This window comes from Ciona intestinalis, unplaced genomic scaffold, assembly GCF_000224145.3.
Source record: "Ciona intestinalis unplaced genomic scaffold, KH HT000076.2, whole genome shotgun sequence".
NCBI lineage: Eukaryota > Metazoa > Chordata > Ascidiacea > Phlebobranchia > Cionidae > Ciona > Ciona intestinalis.
In genome coordinates this window covers 256,233-278,910 of record NW_004190398.2, presented here as the reverse complement: position 1 = coordinate 278,910, position 22,678 = coordinate 256,233, and the positions used below count along the sequence as shown (strand labels likewise).

Below are 22,678 nucleotides of genomic sequence, written 5' to 3'. Positions count from 1 at the left end.
AATCTGTGCGCTAACATCTACTTACACAGGCAGCGCTACAAACTATAGGACACACACATTTTAGCAAATATAAATTTACATTTATTAACTTGTATGTGCAGACTCGCTGCAACTGTAATAGGTAAATTTATATTTGCAGAGTGTGTACATATACACTAACTGTTACACGGAAATTTAAATTTCGCAAGAAATATAGAATTATGTTAAGTGTTAACACTAGAAATCTGTGTTTTTATGTCATTTTAATACAATCTTTTCATCAAAACAACAGGTGATGTTTTATAGATATTTTTCTTTTATTTTAAAACAAATTTGCAGTGAACTTATTTATTTTGCATATTAAATCCAATAAATATCTCATTACAAGCAACCCGATGATGCCATATTTGGAACTAAGACATTGCAATCAATGCCACCATAGTTGGCATGGCAAAGTCACTTGCAAAGCTTTCCAACATTCATCACGACCACTGCTGCACAATCTGCACATTTACTCTTACACTCTGAATAGTCTTATTTCCCCAAATAAAGAATCAGCGTATGTGTTGTCTTTGTTAGCCATTGAAACTGGAATTGCTGATCAGATTGGAACGAGCTGTAAATAAATCCTAAAATGAAAAGTCCATTTACCAACTTAAAAATTTCATAAAGATTGCGTTTTGCTCAAAAAAGTAATTCCTATTAATTTATTCTACCTTATAGTCAATTACTGCTGGATTTTGTTTGACAGTCTTTATCCATTCCAAATAGTCAGCCTTGTTTGGTTTCTTTTCAGAAAAAAAAAGCTTAGACCAGCAGCTTTGTTGGCCCCACCGATTATGTTAAACACACATATGTAACAGAATGAGTAAAATGATCTGCATAGATTATTTAGTGTTTATTTTGTGAGCACCATATTTATAGATATTAGATATCACCCGTTTTGGCAAAATGCTTGAAGTGCTAGTCTCGTATTGCAATATATGTGTTATTCGAGGACACTTATAAATAATAATTGCTTCAATTCACTGGTTACTAATAGGTTGTTGAAATTGTCAGCCATGGAGAAAACAAACAATGATCACCAACAAAGTTACATGGGTGTATAGAATAAGACGACATAATATACCTACTAAAGTTGCCCTTCCATAAAAGGATACATTAATAAAATTTATACAGCCTATATGTGTAACCTTTTTAATAATTTTTCATTTTTGTATTTTAGGTGTGAAACAAAGATATATTTGACTTTCATGCTGTGTTCCATTACTTAAGCATATTTTGTAATTGAGATTTCCGCGAACCTTTTTAATTCAAAAAAATGCAATAACACAATAAGGTAAACCAAAACTCATTTCATTATAAGTAAGACATTCAAGTTGAGCAAAAATTGTTTAACCCAACTCACATGAATTCTGCAACTTAGAGTGCCGGATATCTGAAAAAAATTTGAATCCATATCCAATACATAGTAAATCGCCATGTTTGTCTTGTGGGTGTTTGAGCTAGATGACTTCATAATCTGCAAAAGATGAGGAATCAAAGTATAAATAAAAATAAAGAATTCAATATGGAAAACTCACATGAGACAAATACGTACCAAGATCATTTTTTTGTCATTTAAAGTTTGTTCATCCTCATATAATCCATGGATCAATCGTATGAATTGATGTCAAATGAACTGTCCGCTTTTATCTTGATTGGGCAAAAAGTTTTGGATTTGTAAGAATGTATCTTTCAATTACCTTCTTTTTATATATATAGATTTTGCATGTTGTGGCAATGACTTGTGTGCACTAATCGAAATATAAAAATGCAAGAACACAAAATCTTCAAGGGAAATTGTGTATGAGGCAAATAACAGTCAGGCAAAGAAAAAAACTACTTCACCGTCGTTTATAGATTTGCATTGCGTTCATATAGTAAAGGGACAACAACAAAATTCCTATGACTGTCTCCCTTATCCCACATTTAATTTCCCAAAATTATGTTGTGTTAGCGTTTCGCAGCTGTTTAGTACTGTATATTAGTTTAATGCGAAGACGTAAATATCGCGACTTGCGCAAAATGCCAAAATGCTGCAGTCATGCGGAACAAACACGTGCCTGGTTTTTAAACTCAAAACACAGCTGATGGGCTGGTGTTTCGTTATATTTTATTTATAAATAGTCCGCCATGCTGCTTCGTTGCATGTCCAATTATTATGTTTTATTGAATGGTATACGCTGTTTTTCGAGCAAACAGTGCATCGTATATACTACCAGCGTAACCGACCCGTTTTACAATCTTGCCTTTGAAGAATGGATGTTTAGAAAAGTCGATTTTACGAAAACAAATTGTTTATTTATTTGGAGAAGCCAACCTAGTGTTGTTATTGGAAGGCATCAAAACCCATGGAAAGAATGTAGAGTAAATGGTCAGTGACTTTTTCTACTTCTTAAGCTTTAATTCACCAAAATTGAGTTACTTGCCTATATGTACAAATGTACTCTATTGTTCAATGTGTTTGTTGCACTTTCTGTTAAATTTATGTGTTTCGTTAAATGGTTACTTTTACGTTTCTAAAGTTAACATGCAAATACAAAAGCTGACTTAAAGATAAATATTGCTATGTCTAAACGTCTTATAACGACAATCTTCTGACCTGGCATACTGCTTTTAAATTTTCAACCATATTTAGACACAATTTCGGATGAAATTAATCTATGTAGACGAAGTAGTGGGGGTGGAGCTGTTTACCATGATTTAGGAAATCTGAATTTCACATTTTTCAACGAGAAAAGTGAATACAATACGAAACGCAATCTCAAACTTATTACAAGAGGTCTCAGAGAAACATGGCCGTTTTTGGACGTTGATGTAAATAGAAGAGATGATATAATTTTAAATAAAAGGTATAGTCACAAAACATTACCCAAATATTATCTTTATAAGAAATGACTATGTGTCTTGCTATATGCACCCACAATGATAGCAGCAAGTGACAAATACGTTATTCTCCAGGTATAAGATGAGCAAAACTTTAATGCAAAAAAGTTCAACTGAACTCAAACTTTACATTGCTATTACACTCTTCTTTTAAATAGGCTTTGAAGGTGTAGCGACCACACTTATTTTCTTCCAACTAATTGAAAATATGTTTTCAACTCTAAGCGTATTTTAACAACTGTTATTTTGTCACTACTGTTTTTTTCGTTTAAAATATATTTAAATCTTCTTTACCGTAATCGAGAAAATGAATAAAGTTTTTGTTATATTATTATTTCAAAATTTGTTGGATTTCTAAAAAAAAATGTGTTAACATTTTTTAGGTACAAAATTTCAGGAACAGCTGCAAGACTTGGGCGTCGAAGTTGTTACCACCATTGTACCTTGCTCGTTTCGACCAACAAGTCAAATCTTACAAAATATCTTCACCCAAATAAACTGAACTTAACGAGCATTGCAACTGATAGTGTGCGGTCTACTGTTCGGAACTTATCAGACGAGGATAATACAATAAACTGTAAAAACGTTTCAAATGCCGTAACACAAGTCTATGTCCGTCAATTTTCTGGTGCTAAGTATTATGAAATTGACACAAAAAGTGAACAACTCCTAACTGGGGTAACAGAAATTGCGAAAGAATTATTACAATGGGAATGGGTGTATGGGAAAACTCCTAAGTTTACATATGAGTTTGATTATTATCATGAAAAAAGCGAACAAACTTTTCCGATAACACTAGAAGTGAAAGAAGGAATTGTTTCAAACATTACAGTTCAAGGAGATGAAATTCCATTTTCCATGGAATCGTTTATTGGAAAAAAATTTTCGCCATAAACGTTTTTTTTGCAGAATATGTGCAATTTGCAAAATGTTTTTTTCCTGTTATTTTATAGCCAAGTCCAAGAATATCATAAAATAAATAAATTAAACAAATTGATTGTGTTAACACAGAAACTATTGTAAGCTGAGAATTATAATAAAAAACATTGTTTGAAATAAACTTATTTGCCAGTGCTTTACTACTTATTAATAGTATTACTTTGAGTTGCTTAAAAGATTAAAAATCAACTTGGTAAAATTGCAATTAGGTTCTGTCATTCTCACTAACCCAAAGCTGAACCATAGCATATCCAACTATTGAACAGACAAATATGTGAAACATTCGAGTTGCTTAAAAGATTAAAAATCAGCGTAGTAGAAAACTATTTCTGCCATTCTTACCAACCCAAAACTCAACCATGGCATGTCCTAATAACTGTGGACAGACAAGAATAAGATGAAAGTTTATTGTTAGTAGCAACAGTTCCTGCCGGAGGATGTTAGTTGCAAAACAAAGTACACAATAATGACATCAAGGCAGTGCTTCAGAGAAACACCATGACAAACTAAACACGATGGGGCACTTGATCAAATACTTGAACTGACTTTGGGTTTGCAGAGCATCTAACGCAATGCTATGGTAATGTGTTTGTGAACGTTTCACTCAGCTGCAAACATTAAAATTGGAGAAGAAAATCAAAAATAGAATTTTAAGCCTCTGGGACTTGCAGCGATAAATACAACAGGAAAAAACTGAAAATTGCAAGCGCCCTCTGATGGGCAAAGTGATTTTTTTCTTTTACCACCGGATGGTGCATCAGCTCCAGGCGTTTGCACAGCTGGCAAGAACTAAGTTAAGCACCAAGGGACACAATAAAACTATATAACTTAATATTTGTTTTATGTACAGGAGTAAAATATAAAAGAAGTTGACATTTGCCAACGCCAGTATTTCCAGCACTTTTTACAAATTGTTACGGCAACACTGCAGTGCTTGCATTGTTTAGTCGATAGAAAATTGCCAAAAAAATGAGAAAAAAATCCGGACGTAAATTGTGGCAGTTACATAGCAACCAATATCATCGACTTTTATTGAAGTTCAGACCAAGATGTGAAATGTAGATTAGACCAAGTGAAGCTCTGCTAGAGTGTTGATATTCCATCCATGCCATCTGGTAAAACAACATAAATTTAAAACAAATCAGACTCCAGAACACTGTAGTATATACTGACAATAATTTAATTTTCACACATGCCAAGATGTTATTCTCGAAATTGCCAAAATTTTGACAGTTTAGAAAAAAAACATTAATTTTGTTGTGTAGCTTAATAGGTTTCAGTTTCGAATGAAAATATTTTACAATAATCTTTACAATAATTTAATATATCTACCTGCTAATGCATGTTCTGCTACACTTAAACACAAAGAATCGAGTCGCGTGTTGATTTCATTCGGACTTTCATCTCCTTCTCCACCACCGAACATTCTGTGCAAACAATTACTATTGTTACCAAATAAAGAAATCTTTATAAAGTGGCAAAAAATAAATGTTTTTCAGAAATTTAAATATTTTTCAAAAAAACAAATATCTTTTAAAAAAATGAATATTTTTCAAAAAAAATTAATATTTTCCCAAAAAATTATATTTTTGAAACCAACCTTTGCCCTAGTCTTGGGTCAAGCGAAGCAGCCTTTCTTGAGGAGTCAATTTGAGGTGTGGCTGCACTGAGACTACCAGAAAGCCAATTAACCTGGGTAGGGGGTAAAATCATTTAAAAATTAAATATATTTAAAACTTGTTTTACAAATAAGTTGTGGTTTAATTAAAATCAAAGTATTGCCTATTTAGACATAACTACCTGCTGTTTGTTTATACATAAACAAAGTTTGGTTTCATGTTAAAAACTGTTTTGAACATAAGGGGTCCTAAAGTTAGATTATACATATTTTTTCTATGTGGGTGAGGTTCTACAGTGAGACATGCCATGGGACAGGAGGTTTAAGAAACTTTCATGCACACTCAAGGGAAAAAAAAAATTTCCAAAATAATCATTATTTTTCAAAAAATAAATATCTTCCAAAAAAAAATAAAATATTTCCAAAACAATTAATACGGAGCCTACGCCTATTCATATAAATACACGAATGTACAAATAAATCGCTTACATTTTGAGGCTGGAAGTTAATCCCAATCCCCCGCATGGGAGGAGAGGAGAGCTGGTTAAGAGCACGAGGTGCGGAGGCGGACATATGAGGAGCAAATTGAGATCGACTGATTGGACGTCGGAGACCTGGGTATCCTACACCTTGCTGTGACCTAAGAAAAGTTTTCATGTAAGTTTTGTGTTCGACAAAACACCTTAAGAGGTAAAGAGTATATTTTTCGTTAGTAAATTTTTAGTAAAAAAAGTTTGTGAATTAAAGTTGATAAACATAATTATAGTACTGTGGGGTAAGATGAATGTAGCACCCAGCATCTCATATTTCCTGATGGTGTTGTGAACAATTAACAACACCCCCTTTTTTTCTTTTTTTTTTAAAGTCGTGACATTCATGAGGATACAGGTATTTAATTCTGTAAACATTCTTGGACGATTGGACAATCACAATCGAAGAGAATGAAAACCTGGACATATTATGACACTAAACTCCTATAAATTCAAAATTTCTAATTTTTTTAATCATTTATAAAATAATACTGAATATAAATAGAATATTTTTTAATTACACCAAACTACTATATATTGATAATTTCTGTTTTTTTTAAATCAAATTAAAAAAAAACGCTTTCCATATAAAATTTTTTAATTACACCAAACTACTATATATTCATAATTTTTGCTTTTTTAATCATATATAAAATAGCGCTTAACAAAAATTTAATATTTTTTTATAACACAAACCTCTGGGGTCCAGGAGGTCGAATATTTCTTGGCAGCGAGCGATAAATTTTCAGGACTTGTTGACGCCACGTTTGTAATCTTCGTTTTTGTGTTTCAGTAAAAGCCTGTGTGTAGATATGGAGTAATTTTATGATTAAATTTTGGGGACGTGCGGAAGTTGTAAAAACTCGAACTACTTTCTAGAGAGCAAAAAATAAATGAAAAAGCTATAGTGACTATTATCCTAATCTTTTAGTTGCTTTACTTTTTAAATTTTAATATTTTTTCCTCTCGCATGCAACATTATAGCAATAGCATAAGACTTGGCCCAATTTTCAGCCAAGTGCAGAGCGTCAAAAAAAAGACACAAACTTTTGAGCTCGGAATCAGTTCGGAACATTCCTATTTATATTGTTTTTAATTTAGATTCATTTTTTGATGGAAAATCATTGAAGATATTTTTTATTTAAGTTACTACTTAAACATTTCATACAAAAAATTTATATTATAAAATGACTTTTCAGAAACACATGTATTAGCCAAAGATAGAGGATACAATATGTTTAAATAAACCATTCTATTTCATCACTTTTAGAAAAGAATTTTCTGTATGGAAGACATCATTAATAAAATCAATGTAGTTTTGAGGCCAGAAAATTTTAAATTCCTAAAAAAAAAAATATTATTGTGGGTACAGTTCTGGCAGACGATTGTCTTTAAATAGAAAAACTATATTTAACATCAATGACAGAAAAATAGCATTTTTCAATAAAAATGAGATACTTACAGGGTGTTGTATACATCTTTCGAGCAGCTTCATGTATAAAGTTATATTTTCCTCATCCGGCTTTGATACAAGCAGTTGAGTACACGCTGTAAATTAAGTAAAATAAAAAAAATTATTTAAAAAAAATTCTGTAAATTCAAAAAAATATGTTAGTTAATAAGCAGTAGCATCTTATCTTTCTTCAACACGGTTCTTAAACTTATAGACACCCGTTTATAAAAAAAGGAAGCGAAATAAAAATTTATAATTAACTTTCGTAATAGAATGTCTTTCCTAAATATAAATATTTATATATAGCAAAACTAACAAAAGAAAGTTAAAACAATATGTTTCCCCAAAGACAGTTGTACAACAACATAAATGCGAAACATGCTTTAATACACTTCACGCCTTTATGCTAATATACGATACAACTTACAATGACCTGATGGCGATAAGACAATTTATTTTTGTAATTTTTTGCGCTTATATATAAATTTTTTGTTCAAGAACTCGAGTTTTTTTAGTTTAAAAAATAATATTTTTTTTTTAGTTTAAAAAATAAAATTTTTTAGTTTAAAAAATAATATTTTAGTTTTAAAAAAGGTATTTTTAGTTTAAAAAAATATATTTTTTTAGTTTTTCTTCTTAATTTAAATTTTTGCTGTTAGATGCTACCTTTCCCCATGACTCTCGTGTATTGAGCCGGGATATCCCCTTCTTCGATAACTTCCTTCTTGCCCCCTCCGGTGGCGACATCGTCGCTCTCGACTTTCGAAGATTGAAAACTCTTGATTGGAGTTTGGATGATCGATTTTAACTCAAGTAGAGCAGAACGAAGAGATCCACCACCAAGAATTTCCTGATCAAATTTAAAACTTAACAATTCTATGTATAGGCAACAATGCTGGGGTAACAGGGTAGGCAGGTTCACCCTACAATTTCTGTATTGCATTTCTCAGTAAACATTAGAACCAATACAAACTTTTTCCATAGGAATTCATGTGTAAAAATCTCTGCCTCCCCGGCATTTTAAAACATTTGGCGCCAATGGTTCTATGTTATAAATGAAAGTTTTTTTTTTTCATTTTTTACATAAATTTGCAGTTTTAAGCTAAGATCTGAGAAAAATGACATTTATTGTGGTGATTCAAACTTGAAAGGTTTATTTGCAATTTTGTGCCTAGTTTTTTTTTAACATAGATCAGTAGTTGTTAGGTCTAGAATTAAAAATAAATTAATATTTTTTAATTGTTTAAAATTTGATTCAGATTGGGTATTATATTATAATAAAAAAAATATCTTTTTCTATTTTTATAAATTAAAAAATGGTCTAGTTTAAAACTTTCCGCATGATTTGCAGTAGCCTACTATATACTTAAGCTTAAAATTAGGAATTTATTTTTATTTTTTTGACTTGTCAAAGGCTTGCTTTGGTTTTGTATCCAAACAAACATAATTTAATTTTCGGTTCCGTAGTAAACGGTAAGCGGGTAATTTGTAGGGGTTTGTGCTGCTGCCTTTTAAGGTTTAAGTAATTAGCAAGTAATATACATGATTAGCCACGTGCAGGTTAAAAGTAAGTTCAAAAAAAAATGACAGACACATCAAAAATTGAAAAAAAAATGACAGACACTTTAAAAAAATTAAAAAATGACAGACTTAAAAAAAACGATGCAAAAATGAGAAATCAGATAAAATAATAAAAACACACTAAAGAGAAAATTTCCTATCCAACTAGGCAATAGTTTGTTTACAACCATTAAATATACAACAAACTGAAGTGTTGGTGTACTTTAAAAGTTGGGTTATGTTGTAAGTATAAACACAGCTGCACTTACATTTTCTAAACTGTGTAGTTGCTTAAATCGTTCATGCAGTTTCTTAATACTTAAAATAATTTTGTTTCTTGCTCCTTTTGTGACATTCTGGTAAAAGAAAACCTTTGTTAGGGAATGAAAAAACTTGGTAGGCAATAGCCAAAATAAATACATTTATTCCATTTTTTAATATTTACAATTTTAAATTTCCCCCAAAAAAATTACACTATTTTTGCCCTTGTAATTTTTTTACTTAACCAGTGTTTTATCTGCTAAATGGTACAATATATCCTTATAAAGTCATGCCATATGGCATTTAAAACATAGTATTATGAAATTAAAGTTTTTTTTTACAGGAAAAGCAAATTTATAAAAAGTCCATTTTTAAGAAAAATGATAAACCTAAATAAAAAAAATGTTTTAATTCAAGTCAAAATGTATGAATAACAAGAATAAAATGTAAATAACCTGATACTAATATTCATCAATTTAAAAACTTGTCAATGATTGGATTAAACTAAATATATATCTTAACACTACGTCAAAAAAATTTGGAGGGTCCATTAAAAAAAAAAACAGCAACAGCTCATATTTAGTCAAATGCAATACAAATTAGTCATGTTATAGTAATGGGTTAAATAATAAAATATAAAAAATTATTTTCTAAGTAAACAATTTATATATATTTGAAAAAAATTGTGCAAACACTATAAAAGCAATAGACTTTAGACAGCTGCTAAAAATAACAAGAATAATGGAACAAAATTTAGGACGAATAGTTTGTTCATACACTGTGTAGAGTTTAATTTATGTAAATATTATCTATGTTTCAACTTTTCAAGTTTGTGTGCAGAAATATATAATTCTGAAAAGTGCATTAGTTTCGCAACAAATAACATATTTTTTAACATTATTGCTGACAAATATTGGGAAGAATTGAAATTTGCAGAATGTCGTGAATAGTAAACGGATGTTTCATAAGAACAAGGAAGTTTTTCCGTCAAGCGAGTGAAATTTTTCACTTGAATCGCGCTGAATTGAAATACCGGAAAGTTTTTCGTCGGCAGGAGTGGCCCCGGTTTAAATGACAATGCAGGCTCAATGCTATCCAGGAATGCAGGCATTGTGACACGAGAATTAGCAGTGTTGCCATACAACATAACAGTGTTGCCATTTTTTATTTTTACAAAATATCATACATATATACAACAAAGGTGATTTTTGTATCATTTTAAAATAAATGTTTTTTACAAAAAGAGTTCATAGACACTTTACTAAAAACCGCTGTGTATACTTAAACAGACTGAAATTGGTGGCAGAGACGACGTGTTTTAAGTTTTTTTTGGCCGGACAGTGTATGGATGTTTGCGCAACAAGCTGGTTCTGCATCATTAAACATCAATGGACGGATCACAATAAGAGATGTGACGCTCCAGCGAACGCAGTCTGATGTCACAATGAACAGAAGAACCACACAACATGACAACTAGATACGAAATCAAGTTCAAAACAAGCCACGAACAAAACAGAACCAAAGCTCCTGAATTTTAACTTGATAATAGGCCAACCGATTTTTTTGTAAAATTTTTTGTCCAATTGAGAAACTTACAAAAAAGATTGTTTTAATAATATGAAATATATATATATATATATATATATTATATATAATAGTTTATTTTTTTGGAAGGTTTCTTTATAGTTGACTACAAGTCCACAACTGTATCGTTTTATAACATATTGGTCTATACTAATCAAAAAACCTAAAGTTTAAATACCAATTTTTGTTAAATTCAACAATAAATGATGATATAAACTTTTTGGTTAAATATAGCTGTGTTTTAAATTTAATATTCGAAAAAAATAATTCTATAAGTATAAACCATCTACCTAATTTGAACAGTGAAAGAATTTGATTAGGTTTGGTGATTTCATTAATGTTGACTATACAAATACAAAACACGTAAAATTTACGCAAAATTACATCCTATTGTGTAATTTGATCTGTGTGAGAAGATTTGGCAGCTAAACATTTGTAAATCACAAATTGTAGCATTCTCAATAGAATGATGTCATCAATAATGATGTCATCACTGTCTAACAATCGTCTGGTATTAGGTTTCTATTTTAGTGCGTTGAGTTTCCATTGAGAAATAATAGGGCTGGGTAATCCCACGAAAATTCTATGGATTTTTTACACATTGTGAAAGTGAAATGATAGCGCGGTTTATTTTATCTTTTGATCTTCACAAAAGGTTAACTCAAGAATAAAAGATCTAATTGTAAACATTAAGAGTGACTTTAGAAGGTGTTAAAATTTGAAAAAACTTAAGGGCCCAAAATTAATGTTGACAGTAGGGACGCACGTTACAAAATAAACAAAAATATTAAATTTTAAAAATTGTTAGTTTATTGTATGATGACATCATTAAACAGAATACCGAATCTGTAATTAGATTTGAATACAAAAGGATTCAAATCTCACGGATTCGAAATTCTGTAATGTACATCCCCAGTTGAAAGGTGTTTTATCAATTTTTATCAAAAAACCTGGCAAACTGTGCCAAAAGATGTCGCCAATATAGAATAGAACAAACATCCTGAATAACTTAACGTTTTCTAATAAAAACAACAACAAACACAGAAACACAAACAAATTATTACAACATAATATACAACAGTCTCTAATCTGGACACAGTAATCTAAATACAAGCGTTTTAATGCGACATGAATTACAATATTTTACAACCACAAACTTATATATATATATCATATGCTTTACAAACATTTTAAATACAAGACAATATATACACAACAAAAAATAAAAAAAAAATTAAAATTTTACAACTACAAAATTCCATGTATGCTATACAAAACTTTTACCTGTAAGACTACATATATACAAAAAAACTCAAAAAATGTTACAATCAAAAAACTATATAAGAAATTATAACTTTTCTTAATTGACTGATATATACAAAAGTAAACAAAACCAGCTATAAACATCACACAATATCATACATACTGTTCATCAAGTTTATCCTGTGTTAGCATCATCATATCTGTGTAACTCATTTTACTAAACAAATCCGCATATTTATGTAGCCGTAATGTTTTAAGCCAGCTTCTAACATCTGAAATTAATTCAATTATTAAATACTTTTAACCAACTAAAACAAAAAGTTGTCAAAATGGCAATAGACAAAATAAAACTTATGATATAGCTGTATTAAATTTAGGTTCGGCAATACTAGTTTATTTATTTTTTAAGCAAGTATTTTACTCACTATTATAAGAATAGTACCTCTTAAGTCTATAAATTCAACTGTATTTTTGGTAAATAAGTCTTTTTTATCAAAACATCCCCACTCATTACAGTAATACTAATATAAATTATTGGTACTTTTCTAGACTCCCAAACACTTTATTCAATTCAAGTGTCTGTTGAAAATCAAAATACATTGCAAAATGATAGCTGTAAAGTAAATACGTTTCGCTTAATGAGGTGTAATACTTTTTCAAAACCCTAGGAAAACTCTGTTGAATTTAATCAAAGTCAGTGTAAGTGCTAGTACATCGAAATTTTTTCAGTTTTGTCAAAATTTAGATCATAATGAAAAATATAAATATACAGATTAATGGAGTGGAAAAGTAACAATCACATGACAACCCTCACCTGCCATGCCATCTGCCACGGCATCATTACTCCCCATGCCAACTTGTGAATTATCAAGAGAGTTGGAAGCAGAAACTCCTCCTCCTCCTCCCACTCCTCCTGGGGTGGGAGCAGATTCTTGCTGCCACGATGGGGGAGAAATGGAATTGTTGTGGTACCCTGATAAGAACTTTTTTTTTTAAACGATGACAAAAATAATTTATATATATTCCAAAAAATGAATATATATATTCTACTAAGAGTACTCTGGTGTGAATATTTATTTTACATGAACAAAAATAATTTCTTTTCCAAAATTAAATGAAACTATATATACTAACGAGACTGAAATAGTATGAGTACATCTTTTCGTCTCTTTTTTGATAAGTTATAAATAAGTGGGGAGAAATCAAGAGAGGTGTTGACAATTACATAAGATATGTTGGTGGGAGTATTAAAGGATAAATTGCTATGACCTTACTATTTATTATAATTTATTTGCTTTATTGCCATCATATTTATCAGATTTTTGGAATATTACGTCTTATGAAATATTACAGCGGTTGCATACAGACTTAGTGTTCCCTTTTTTTACCCAAGAACCAAGCTTTATAAAAAGTGATACTTAGTCACGTGCATTTCAGCTTCTGTTTGGCTTTGAACATAGTGTTAACATATATGATAACTCATAAGCAGACACGAGTGTGTGAAACAGCACCTCCGTGTTATTGCCCTATGCGAAGATAAATAGGCGTGATTTATCAGTTCAAACGCTACATTATCCTACCTTCTAAGGAATGGGTTGGAGACCTTGAATCTTCCCACACACTGTTGTGGTTCCAGTCACTGAGACCATTCGAATGATGCCCCATTTCAAGAGAGTTTGTTGCTGTGTGGAAACAGGTTAAAATGTTTATACTTTTCAGCCTTTGTATGCCTTTATTTCAAAGAAGGTTTTAAATATTTAAAACAAACTTTTAAAATCATAGGTCTTTGCTAGAATGCTAGTGAAATGCCAATGTGTGAATTCATACACAGTATAAAACTTTTGAGAATTACGTAATTTTAGTTCTGTTTGCAGTGCCATTTCTTGAATGTGTACTAACTTCCTTAAACATTTTTTTACTAAAATTGCTGGGTAATACATAAATACTTTTACCTAAATTCCCCCAAAATGGTACCACTATGGAATTTTTACCTCAATTTAGGAATTAAAGTAAAAGTGGTAGGAATCAAATTTAGAAATATTTTTAGCAACACTAACTTGAAGAGACTTCTGATGGAACTTCCCCTGGTTTTGGAGGAAGTTTTTCCTCCTCAGGTCTCGGAGCTCGATTGAGTCCAGACATCCATGATGTCAGCAAATTCCTTTCTTTGTTGTCGAAAGCGGGATGAATCAGCGAATATGAAAGTAACTGACGAGACTGTAAGAAAGGTTGAAATAAATAATTCATTTTTTAAATACTTTTTACTGCTTGCTTTGCGACCAACTGTATAGGCCTACACATTACACACACGGTATACAGTTTTATTTAAATGTGTATGTAAAGAAAAATCAAACACTGTGCGTTATATGGTTTTTCTTCTCACTCCTTAGCCTTGTTTAAAAGTATATTTGGCCAATGCAATAAAAAAATCAAACATATTATTTTTACAGTTTTAAGGTAGTAATAGCACCATAATGCATCTAAAATTATATTATAAACATGATTTAACAATATTGCGCTAAATGAAGCTAACTTAATGTTGATACACACATGATGACCATGCAAAATAACGCCGTTAAACAGTTGTGAATCGCTATTCACATAAACATTTTCTCATGCAAAAAGGGTAATAAAGTATATACCTCTTCAAGATACTCCGATCTCTCCACAGAATGTGCGAGAACAACTGGTAATATCTCCAAATATTTATTTTTCGCAATTTCATTCCCGGGTCTCAGTAAAGGCAGGTGGTTTAATAAATTGTTGATAATGTCTGATTGTCGTGGCTCGTTAAATAAACGGGAAAGATATTCTAAAATAAGGTTTGTACATTTAGATTTTAATATTTATTATTATTAGTCAGTGCTTCTTAATTCCTGGGTTATTAAAACCCAACACACTTTCAGTATTTGTTTGGTATGTTTTACTAATAGTTCAGAAAAGTTTCAGACTGGTATGGTAAGACTTACAAATTGTTACTGTATGTTTACATAAAGTTCCGTAAAATAGGTCACTCACGCTATTAAGTTTTCCAAATATTTATTTACTATAAGTTTTCACTATAAGCAAACATTAACACAGAATTTTTATCCCAATATTCCAAATCTGTACGAATATTATTCAATAGACTACCCCAAGTTTTTTAGGATTATTTTTGTTTTTTAGAGATTGTTTTTATAATTTTTAACACAAAAGTTTGAGATCTTTTCTTACCATGATCATTTGCCTCTTCTTCAATACGAATAAGCTCCCCACACTCAGTAAGAAAATGTTCCAAACATCTGGCAAGAAACTTTGCCTGGCATTTCTTTACTCGTTTTAGCAACGAGTAGAGGGCAACTGTTTGTTCGCATTCGTTCCAATTCTTAAACCAAGTGGCAAGGACTTCAACCTAAAATAAAAAAGTTTAATAATTTTTTTGTTTTTTCTACCAAAATCCGCTATTTTTTTAGATTTGGAAGAAAATACATCTACAGAGTTTTTATAATTAATGTTTCTATGACAAACCTGAACAATGGACTAAAAATAGTACAGGTTTCTGCTCCAAAAAAATTGTTACAAAATATTGACTTCACAAATAATCAGCTTTACATTTTACAAATGAAATGACACATAAAGTTAATTACACTTCTTTTGACTATGTGTGGAAAATGGGAAAAGATTTATTCCAAGAGCATTTTTATTTAGTCTTTCTTCTCAATCAAGTAACCGAATAACTTACTTGATCACTAAAAAGCATTTTATTTATTTGTCTTGTTAAAAAAGTTGGTTGAATTCTCTAATCCAAATGTGTGCAGTATTAAGAGGTTGTGACGACCAGTATTGCTTTGTTAAATTATACAAATGACCTGAAGTTTCATGCTGTTCCATACGCTTAAGATGCTAACATTCTGTAAACTAAAATAAATTTATTTATACTTTGTTTAGCGTTTTTAAAATTTTTACATATTTCACCATAGAGCTATAAAGGAAGCTATAAGAAATTGCGACAAGCGACAGTCGCTAAATACGCGATATAGTGTACAAAAGCTATTTAATTTTATTCTTAATGATAAAATCTGTGAAACATTTCATATTATAAAAAATTTTTTTTTTACAGAATACTAGATGTTAAAGTGTATAAGATCTGAGATTTGATTTGTAGTTTGTTGTCATACGGGTACAGCGATTGGGGAGCGATAATTTATTTGTGGTTTTTTCATATGTGTTATTTTTTACTCGTAAAAAAAGTTTAAAACTGTCGAAACAAGTAAATCTATTTTGTCTTTTATAAAGCGGATCTATTTACAAATAAAATTGCACTCCTGGAATAGAATGTTCGATGATCTGATAAAGCCATGGAAAATCCTATGCCATGACTGAGGATGAACAAAGATGGCAGATGTTGATGCCCTTCTAGGTTTAAACCAATGTTATTATATTACCATATATAAACATTGGTTCAAATACACAAAGAACGATTTCATGATTTAAAAACATTCTGTCACTACGCGTCGTAATTAAAAAATATCCGGCGCCTTGGCACAGTGGTTAGCGCACCTGCCTGTAACCCAGAGGTAATGGGTTCAAGGCTTGACGCTGCTACCATTGCGGGCGTATGTGACCTTTGGTAAGACACTTAACGACAATTGCTCCAACCCAGTGGGCACTAATGGGTTGTCCATATTATCAGCCTTTCATAAAAAAAATGAAGAAAAAATTAACAAAAAAATAATCACCCACAAAGAAACATAGCCTACATGGTAACTCGTAAGCTGGCACGAGGTGTTAAACCCGTGTGATAACGACTGTCGTTTTCCAGCCACGCGAGGATAAAGTAATTTACATTCATTTATTCAATTATTCATTCAAAAATGTAATGTTTCGTACAAAGAGTATTCAAACATATATGTAATTTCTGCAATATGAAATATTCTCCTAACCAAGAACTTTGCTGGACAAAAATATCTGCGCCCCGGGGTGTTTAGATGCTGGCTTACAAAACTGCTGAATCGGTATACATATTCTGAAATGGGCCGAAAATTATATAGCCGACGCCATATATATATATAGTACGACGGGGGAAGATGGGACATCTTTAGCACGGAATATTTAAATATCCTGATCTTATTTCAAACATTTAACTACGGTCTATCAGGGGTTCGTGGAGATACGTTTTTAATATTCTTTGCTTATTACCAAATGGGACGAAATAATAGAACGGAAAGTGTCCTATTTTTCCCAGGCCTACTATATACATAAGTATAAGCGTTGCTACTTTAAATATTTGCAAGCAAGCGGGATATGATGAGAGTTCAAAATCCTTGCTAGTTTTTATTGGGTCTAAACCATTTTTGTTTTGCCCTACTGCTATGTTACCTATACAGTATATGTTATTGTAAAGAATTAACTTTGTTTGAACTCTCTTGGTATTGTTCGAATTTAATTGGTAAATTTTGTACCCTACAAATGCAATTAAACTTAAATAACCTAGCAAAAAGTTTAATACTGGTGCCACAAATTTGGCATTGGTACCACTGTATTTCGCATAAGTCATTTTTTTCCATGAACTTTCTCTTAAAAGCGCGAAAGTCCCAATACATCGAAAAACGAAAAGTTTATCGATATAGCCTCGCGGGTATAACGTCACAATTTCCGCATGTGTACTAACACGAAACCGAAACTTTCGTAACGTATGGTTTAGTCAAAGTTAGTATAGCTCTATATATAGGTCTATACTAACTTTGGTTTAGTTTAATGTTAAACTTCGAAAGCGAAACTTTACGATCAGAGGAATCGGAAACGACATCTTCTTGATGTGTTGTTACGTAATTTCGATACTGCTTTGTGTATGGTCTTGACGAGAAAGTTCATTATAATTTCTATATAACCGTGATAGTTTTTTCTATTAATGTTTCGGTTCGTGATATGAAATAGGTTACTGCATCATGCGATGGCAAGCGCCCAGTCGGGCATGTGAGAAAAAAAGTAAACATTACGTCATCATCTTGAACCGCTGCGTTCTTCGAAATGTAGAATAAATAGCGCCCGAGGAGAACCACTTGCATTAGTTCAGCGAAAGCAATGAATCAGATTGGATCAATTTTGCTTTTGGTATTCTTTGCCTGCGAAGGTAAGAATTTTATTTTTGTATTTTGTTGTATTGTTTAATGCTAGTGCTATTCTATCATTATAACGATTGCGTTTAGCATTTTGTATTTTAACTGCCACATTTTTTTAATTCAAATAGTTTGCAATAAAAAGCCACAAAACAACATTTTGGCTGTCGTTTTTTTCTGTCAGTATTCGCCTTTTCGTAGTTTCAATTATTAGCCTGCGATATGTGTCTCATTCAATAAGATCTATAAATTCAATCTATTTTATTTTACATGACAGGATATTCCGTATGCACAAATATAAGAAACAGCGACGGAACGGGTGGCTTTGTGAGTAGTCCTTTCTATCCTTGGGCTTACACAAGCAACACCATATGCTCGTATTACATCATGGCGCCAAAAAAACACGTTGTTGCAGTACAGTTCACCTATTTCGAATTGCAGGATGTTGTGTTGGGAAACATGACAGATTACCTAAAGGTTAATGACCAAAATAGTATTAACTAAACTTAAAGGTTTCAGCCAATAGAGCTTTAAATCTCAACCTTATTTTACAATCCTTCGCTTACAGATTATTTTGCAATTCAGCATGTTTTGCGTATGCGTAAGCAAGAGTTAGGTAGTTCCTATTAAATTGTAATGGCGGATTAAAACCTTAACATTATTCTATAATATTGTTCTAAACCAATGCCAGGTCATGTACGGAAGAAAAAACAGCGAAATACCTCCACAATATTTTTACGGGTCACATTCACCTTTCAATTTTACATCGACTACCCAAAGACTTCGTTTGAAATTCGTTTCTGATTATCGGATCAATCTATATGGTTTCCACGCAACTTACAAATGTAAGTAAAATAGTTTGCACTAAATATGTTACTTAAAACGAGAAGCTGGTTTTAGAACTCAGTGGAAAGCTGTTATGTAAGGTCGATAAGTTGCGAATCAAATTAAAAAGTCGTTCCGATGATACGCAAATAAATGAACATCATTTTAAATGCTTTGTCATGCTTAACACAATAAAAATCGTCTTCCTATGGACAAGAAAAGTTATTTTGTTTATTTCTAACCCGCTGGGACAGATTCATGACAGTTTTGTCACGTCGACCGAAATACAAAGCAGCGCAACAGGGAATCGAGTTGCGTTATTGATGCCGTCTTGTATATACTATACAGCATAATATAGAATGAATAAATTGAAATGTTATTATTAAACTGAGATACAAATGCTGCAAGTAGTTCGGCCTTTTCAGCAGTTTTCTAATATTTAGACGAATACAATTTATTAATACACGACCGATGTCTTTTAAATGCGTCACGTTCCTATGCTTAAGAGGTACTGCCAGCCGCAAGCATTTCGCCAGAGGGTTGTTTTGCCAAAACTGGGCCATGCGGTCTCGCTTTCAAATTTAAAATGACTGAAACGTTCTGATTTCCAATGCAATTATTTTGTATGTAAATTCCAACTGCTTTAAATCTGTTCATTTCAACAGTTGTCAATATCCAAACGCATTGTGATACCACAAAGTTGCCGGGCAACGTGACGTCATGCTCTGACGTAGTCAACGAATATGCTACCGAGTGTCTTGCATCCTGTCCCACTAACTATTCAACTATCAGTGGCGCAGACACGACATGGACTTGTTCAAATAGGAATTTCACAGACAACACAACGTGCTTGCCGAAAGCGGAATTGGTACAAAGATGCGAGGACACAGATATGGTAAGACCGTGAATACTTGATATTTTGGCAGCTAGTTGGTAAAGCTGCTTTTTAAAACAAGGCTGATGCCTAAAGCGGTTGTCATTAAGTTTGACGTTTGTGGCAAGGAGTGTATGCCAAAGGAATTTCCTTGCAGTGCTGCTTCAGTTCAATTAGGAAATCGTACTTGCTAATTAAGTTTCGATGTGCGCAATTATTTTAAGTTGACCTTTTGACAAGCAATACGTCCGCCAGAGTATGTTCTTCGTATTGTTCAATAAATATGTTTTTTTTTATAGTTGGACTGTCCCTTTACTATGAATGAAATCATTGATTTCTATCGTACAAACCGACTTCCGAATGATGCAAATGCCTCTGCGGAGCATAGAGCGAAAGAGGAAGTGGAGTTAGATGGAGTCCCTTCGCCTGTCAATCTTGGTCGTTCGGGAGGTGATTTGTATGTTTGCAGGAGGAAATACTGCAGACAAGTTTTCCGACCATGGCGACATTACCCGTTTAAGTGTGGCCGCTGTAGAGGTATGCGTGTAAATTAATTGAAAACTAAAAAAGATAGATAGGCATCTTTGGTTAGGGAAAATTCTTTAACTCAAATTGTGGAAATTCTTCTTTACTATATAGCAGCAGATCATCTAACTCGACAAAATATACTTTTTTGTGATATTTTCGTGGATCTGGCTCGATGTACACATTTAATTATATTATATATTACAGATTCCAAGCGAAGAATTGCTTGCATGGTATGCAGGTTTCAAACACGTTGCAACCGAAACCCATCCCCAGGGTTCTTTATTTGAAATATCCGTTGACGTCCGTCTTTCGGGACCTGCCTTTACTGCTTATTGTTCTATTTTACTGCATTCCTGTATTGAGCGTACCATTACATTTGCCTATTTTATGTACAACTAAAACCCCTTTTGACTTTCGTACTGATGTTTTGTTGTAGAATACAGCTTTAAAAATAAAGTTAACATTACTCTATATGCATTGTGTGTGACACTTATAGCAGAAAATTAGTTTTTAAAATAAATGACAGACAAAAAATGTTACATTGTTATTCGACCAACCTAGTGGTCACTAATGGGTTGTCCAAATTATCAGCCATACAAAAAAAAAATTACCTACAAAGTAACATACATGGTAACTCGTAAGCTGGTACAGGGTGTTAAACCCGTGTGATAATGACTGCCGTTTTCCAGTCACGCGAGGATTAAGTAAGTTACATTCATTCATTCTTTCATTCATTTAGTTAGACTTGAGGTTTGCGGTTTATGCTGATGTCATCGTGTGATTTCCTGTATTTGTTTGCAGGGAAGCTGTTGAACTAATATAGAAAGAATCGAAACTTTGATTGTACGTAAAGTACTGTTAATATACTTGAATAATTTGTTAATACAAATGCAGCGGGAATGTTGAAATGCGTCATTGTAATCTGTGCAGCAATTAAGCCTAATGCGACAGTCGATTGCCCTTATTCTTTTCTAATTCTTTGAAAGTTATTTGTTTACTACCAAATGGGACGAGAAAAAAGAATGAAAAGATGTCCCATCTTCCCCCACCCTATACGATACTCGTTTTATAACATCTGTGGTTACTTTACCACCGTGACAATCTACACTTTACAAACTGTTTTAATATTGCTACAATGCGTATAAATTGTACCGTTTATTTATAAATTGTACTGTACATTTAAATAATCAAATTTGCGGTGTAATTAATATGCAAGTATCATTTTCAAAACATTGTACACGATAACAAAAATTGCATATAGATAAGATAGACAAAGAAAAACATATAATAGATTTGTCGACACCTTTTTTTTATATTGTTTTCATTTATAGTAGGGTGGGGGGAAGATAAGATACCTTTAGCATATCTTGATCGTGTTTTGAACATTTAATAACGTTCTACAGTAGTCGTGAAGATACGATTTTATAATTCTTTGAATGTTCTTTGTTTACTACCAAATTGGACGATTACACAGCTTCTTATTGGGACTGAGTCGTCAAAATTAGCAACAGAACAAGCAGTCCAGCAATGGCAGCCACGAAAACCCCCACTACGCTAATAACCCAAATAGGCAACGAGAGACAATTCAGTTTTGGGCAAACGGAATCATCGCTCGACTCCGTAGTTGTTATTTCTGGAGGAATTTCGCCTGAAGGACTATTGAGTCGTGTGTAGATATAAGGTTTTTCCTGGAAATATTAGTGCTAAATAAAGGCCGCCCGCTGTATATTTAGGCGATAACCAACGATACATTGTCTCTGTTTAAGTTAAAGCATAATTATACCCAAAACAATACTGGCTTACTGAATGTGCCTTTCTTCATCATTAGCGCCCCAAACCGTTGTGTTTATTTAGTTACCTTAGTCGGACACTTGAGGTCGCTCACGCTCCATTCCGTGGTTTTGGCGCCTTCTGCCTCAAACTGTAGTGATAGTTATTTATTTGTCTCGGGATGGAAACAAATACTCATGTAAATCAATAGACTAAACGCAATAGTGGACTACAATGACAACTATATACATATCGTCTGCGAGGTAACTATATCCAACAGTACTATGGGTTATGTTATAGTATACGTGACTATTAGGCTATGTCTCACGTGACTATTAGGCTATATCTCGTCCGGCGCCATGGTATAGTGGTTAGCGCGCCTGCCTGTAACCCAGAGGTTATGGGTTCAAGGCTCGACGTTGCTACCATTGTGGGCGCATGTGTTCTTGGGCAAGACACATTCACGGC

The 22,678-nt window shown here is 32.3% G+C and overlaps 3 protein-coding genes and 1 long non-coding RNA gene across 5 annotated transcripts; 2 read left to right on the top strand and 2 right to left on the bottom strand.

Annotated features, from left to right (window-relative positions):
* Positions 1–353: 353 nt before the first annotated feature.
* Positions 354–1,805, bottom strand: LOC100177089. Of its 2 annotated transcripts, none has more exons than XR_003396754.1 (3): positions 1,580–1,805; positions 1,388–1,501; positions 354–608 (listed from the first exon to the last, which is right to left on the bottom strand). It is a non-coding gene; the product is annotated as an uncharacterized LOC100177089 (long non-coding RNA). The 2 variants fall into 2 exon arrangements; XR_003396753.1 differs by having other exon boundaries at positions 354–595; positions 1,580–1,801.
* Positions 1,806–1,819: 14 nt separating this feature from the next.
* Positions 1,820–3,981, top strand: LOC100184117 (lipoyltransferase 1, mitochondrial-like). Its single transcript, XM_002129002.5, has 3 exons — positions 1,820–2,395; positions 2,660–2,873; positions 3,291–3,981. The coding sequence occupies exons 1-3, from the start codon at positions 2,155–2,157 to the stop codon at positions 3,799–3,801; spliced, it is 966 nt and encodes a 321-aa protein (XP_002129038.1). The 5' UTR covers positions 1,820–2,154; the 3' UTR covers positions 3,802–3,981.
* A 256-nt stretch (positions 3,982–4,237) lies between these two features.
* On the bottom strand, positions 4,238–16,014 carry LOC100186496 (protein Smaug homolog 2). Its single transcript, XM_026838400.1, has 15 exons — positions 15,837–16,014; positions 15,329–15,506; positions 14,758–14,927; positions 14,173–14,332; positions 13,696–13,797; positions 12,930–13,088; positions 12,281–12,387; positions 9,277–9,366; positions 8,114–8,297; positions 7,457–7,542; positions 6,691–6,794; positions 5,954–6,104; positions 5,447–5,538; positions 5,179–5,273; positions 4,238–4,958 (listed from the first exon to the last, which is right to left on the bottom strand). Exons 1-15 carry the CDS (start codon positions 15,852–15,854, stop codon positions 4,930–4,932), a joined length of 1,725 nt encoding a protein of 574 aa, XP_026694201.1. The 5' UTR covers positions 15,855–16,014; the 3' UTR covers positions 4,238–4,929.
* Positions 16,015–17,930: 1,916 nt separating this feature from the next.
* LOC100181740 lies at positions 17,931–20,911 on the top strand. The gene is made up of 6 exons (XM_002129164.5): positions 17,931–18,227; positions 18,491–18,690; positions 18,905–19,058; positions 19,704–19,933; positions 20,212–20,449; positions 20,645–20,911. Exons 1-6 carry the CDS (start codon positions 18,179–18,181, stop codon positions 20,725–20,727), a joined length of 954 nt encoding a protein of 317 aa, XP_002129200.1. The 5' UTR covers positions 17,931–18,178; the 3' UTR covers positions 20,728–20,911.
* Positions 20,912–22,678: the final 1,767 nt, after the last annotated feature.

Coding starts and splice junctions, on each gene's coding strand:
- LOC100186496 (XM_026838400.1), bottom strand. Junction 14,333..14,757: donor GATCGGAGTATCTTGAAGAG/GTATATACTTTA, acceptor CCTTTCTTACAG/TCTCGTCAGTTACTTTCATA. Junction 9,367..12,280: donor CACAGGATAAACTTGATGAA/CAGTATGTATGA, acceptor GTTTTCTTTTAC/CAGAATGTCACAAAAGGAGC.
- LOC100184117 (XM_002129002.5), top strand. CDS start 2,155: ATGCTGCTTCGTTGCATGTCCAATTATTATGTTTTATTGAATGGTATA. Junction 2,396..2,659: donor GAAAGAATGTAGAGTAAATG/GTCAGTGACTTT, acceptor AACCATATTTAG/ACACAATTTCGGATGAAATT. Junction 2,874..3,290: donor GATATAATTTTAAATAAAAG/GTATAGTCACAA, acceptor AACATTTTTTAG/GTACAAAATTTCAGGAACAG.
- LOC100181740 (XM_002129164.5), top strand. CDS start 18,179: ATGAATCAGATTGGATCAATTTTGCTTTTGGTATTCTTTGCCTGCGAA. Junction 18,691..18,904: donor ACATGACAGATTACCTAAAG/GTTAATGACCAA, acceptor AACCAATGCCAG/GTCATGTACGGAAGAAAAAA. Junction 19,059..19,703: donor TTTCCACGCAACTTACAAAT/GTAAGTAAAATA, acceptor TCATTTCAACAG/TTGTCAATATCCAAACGCAT.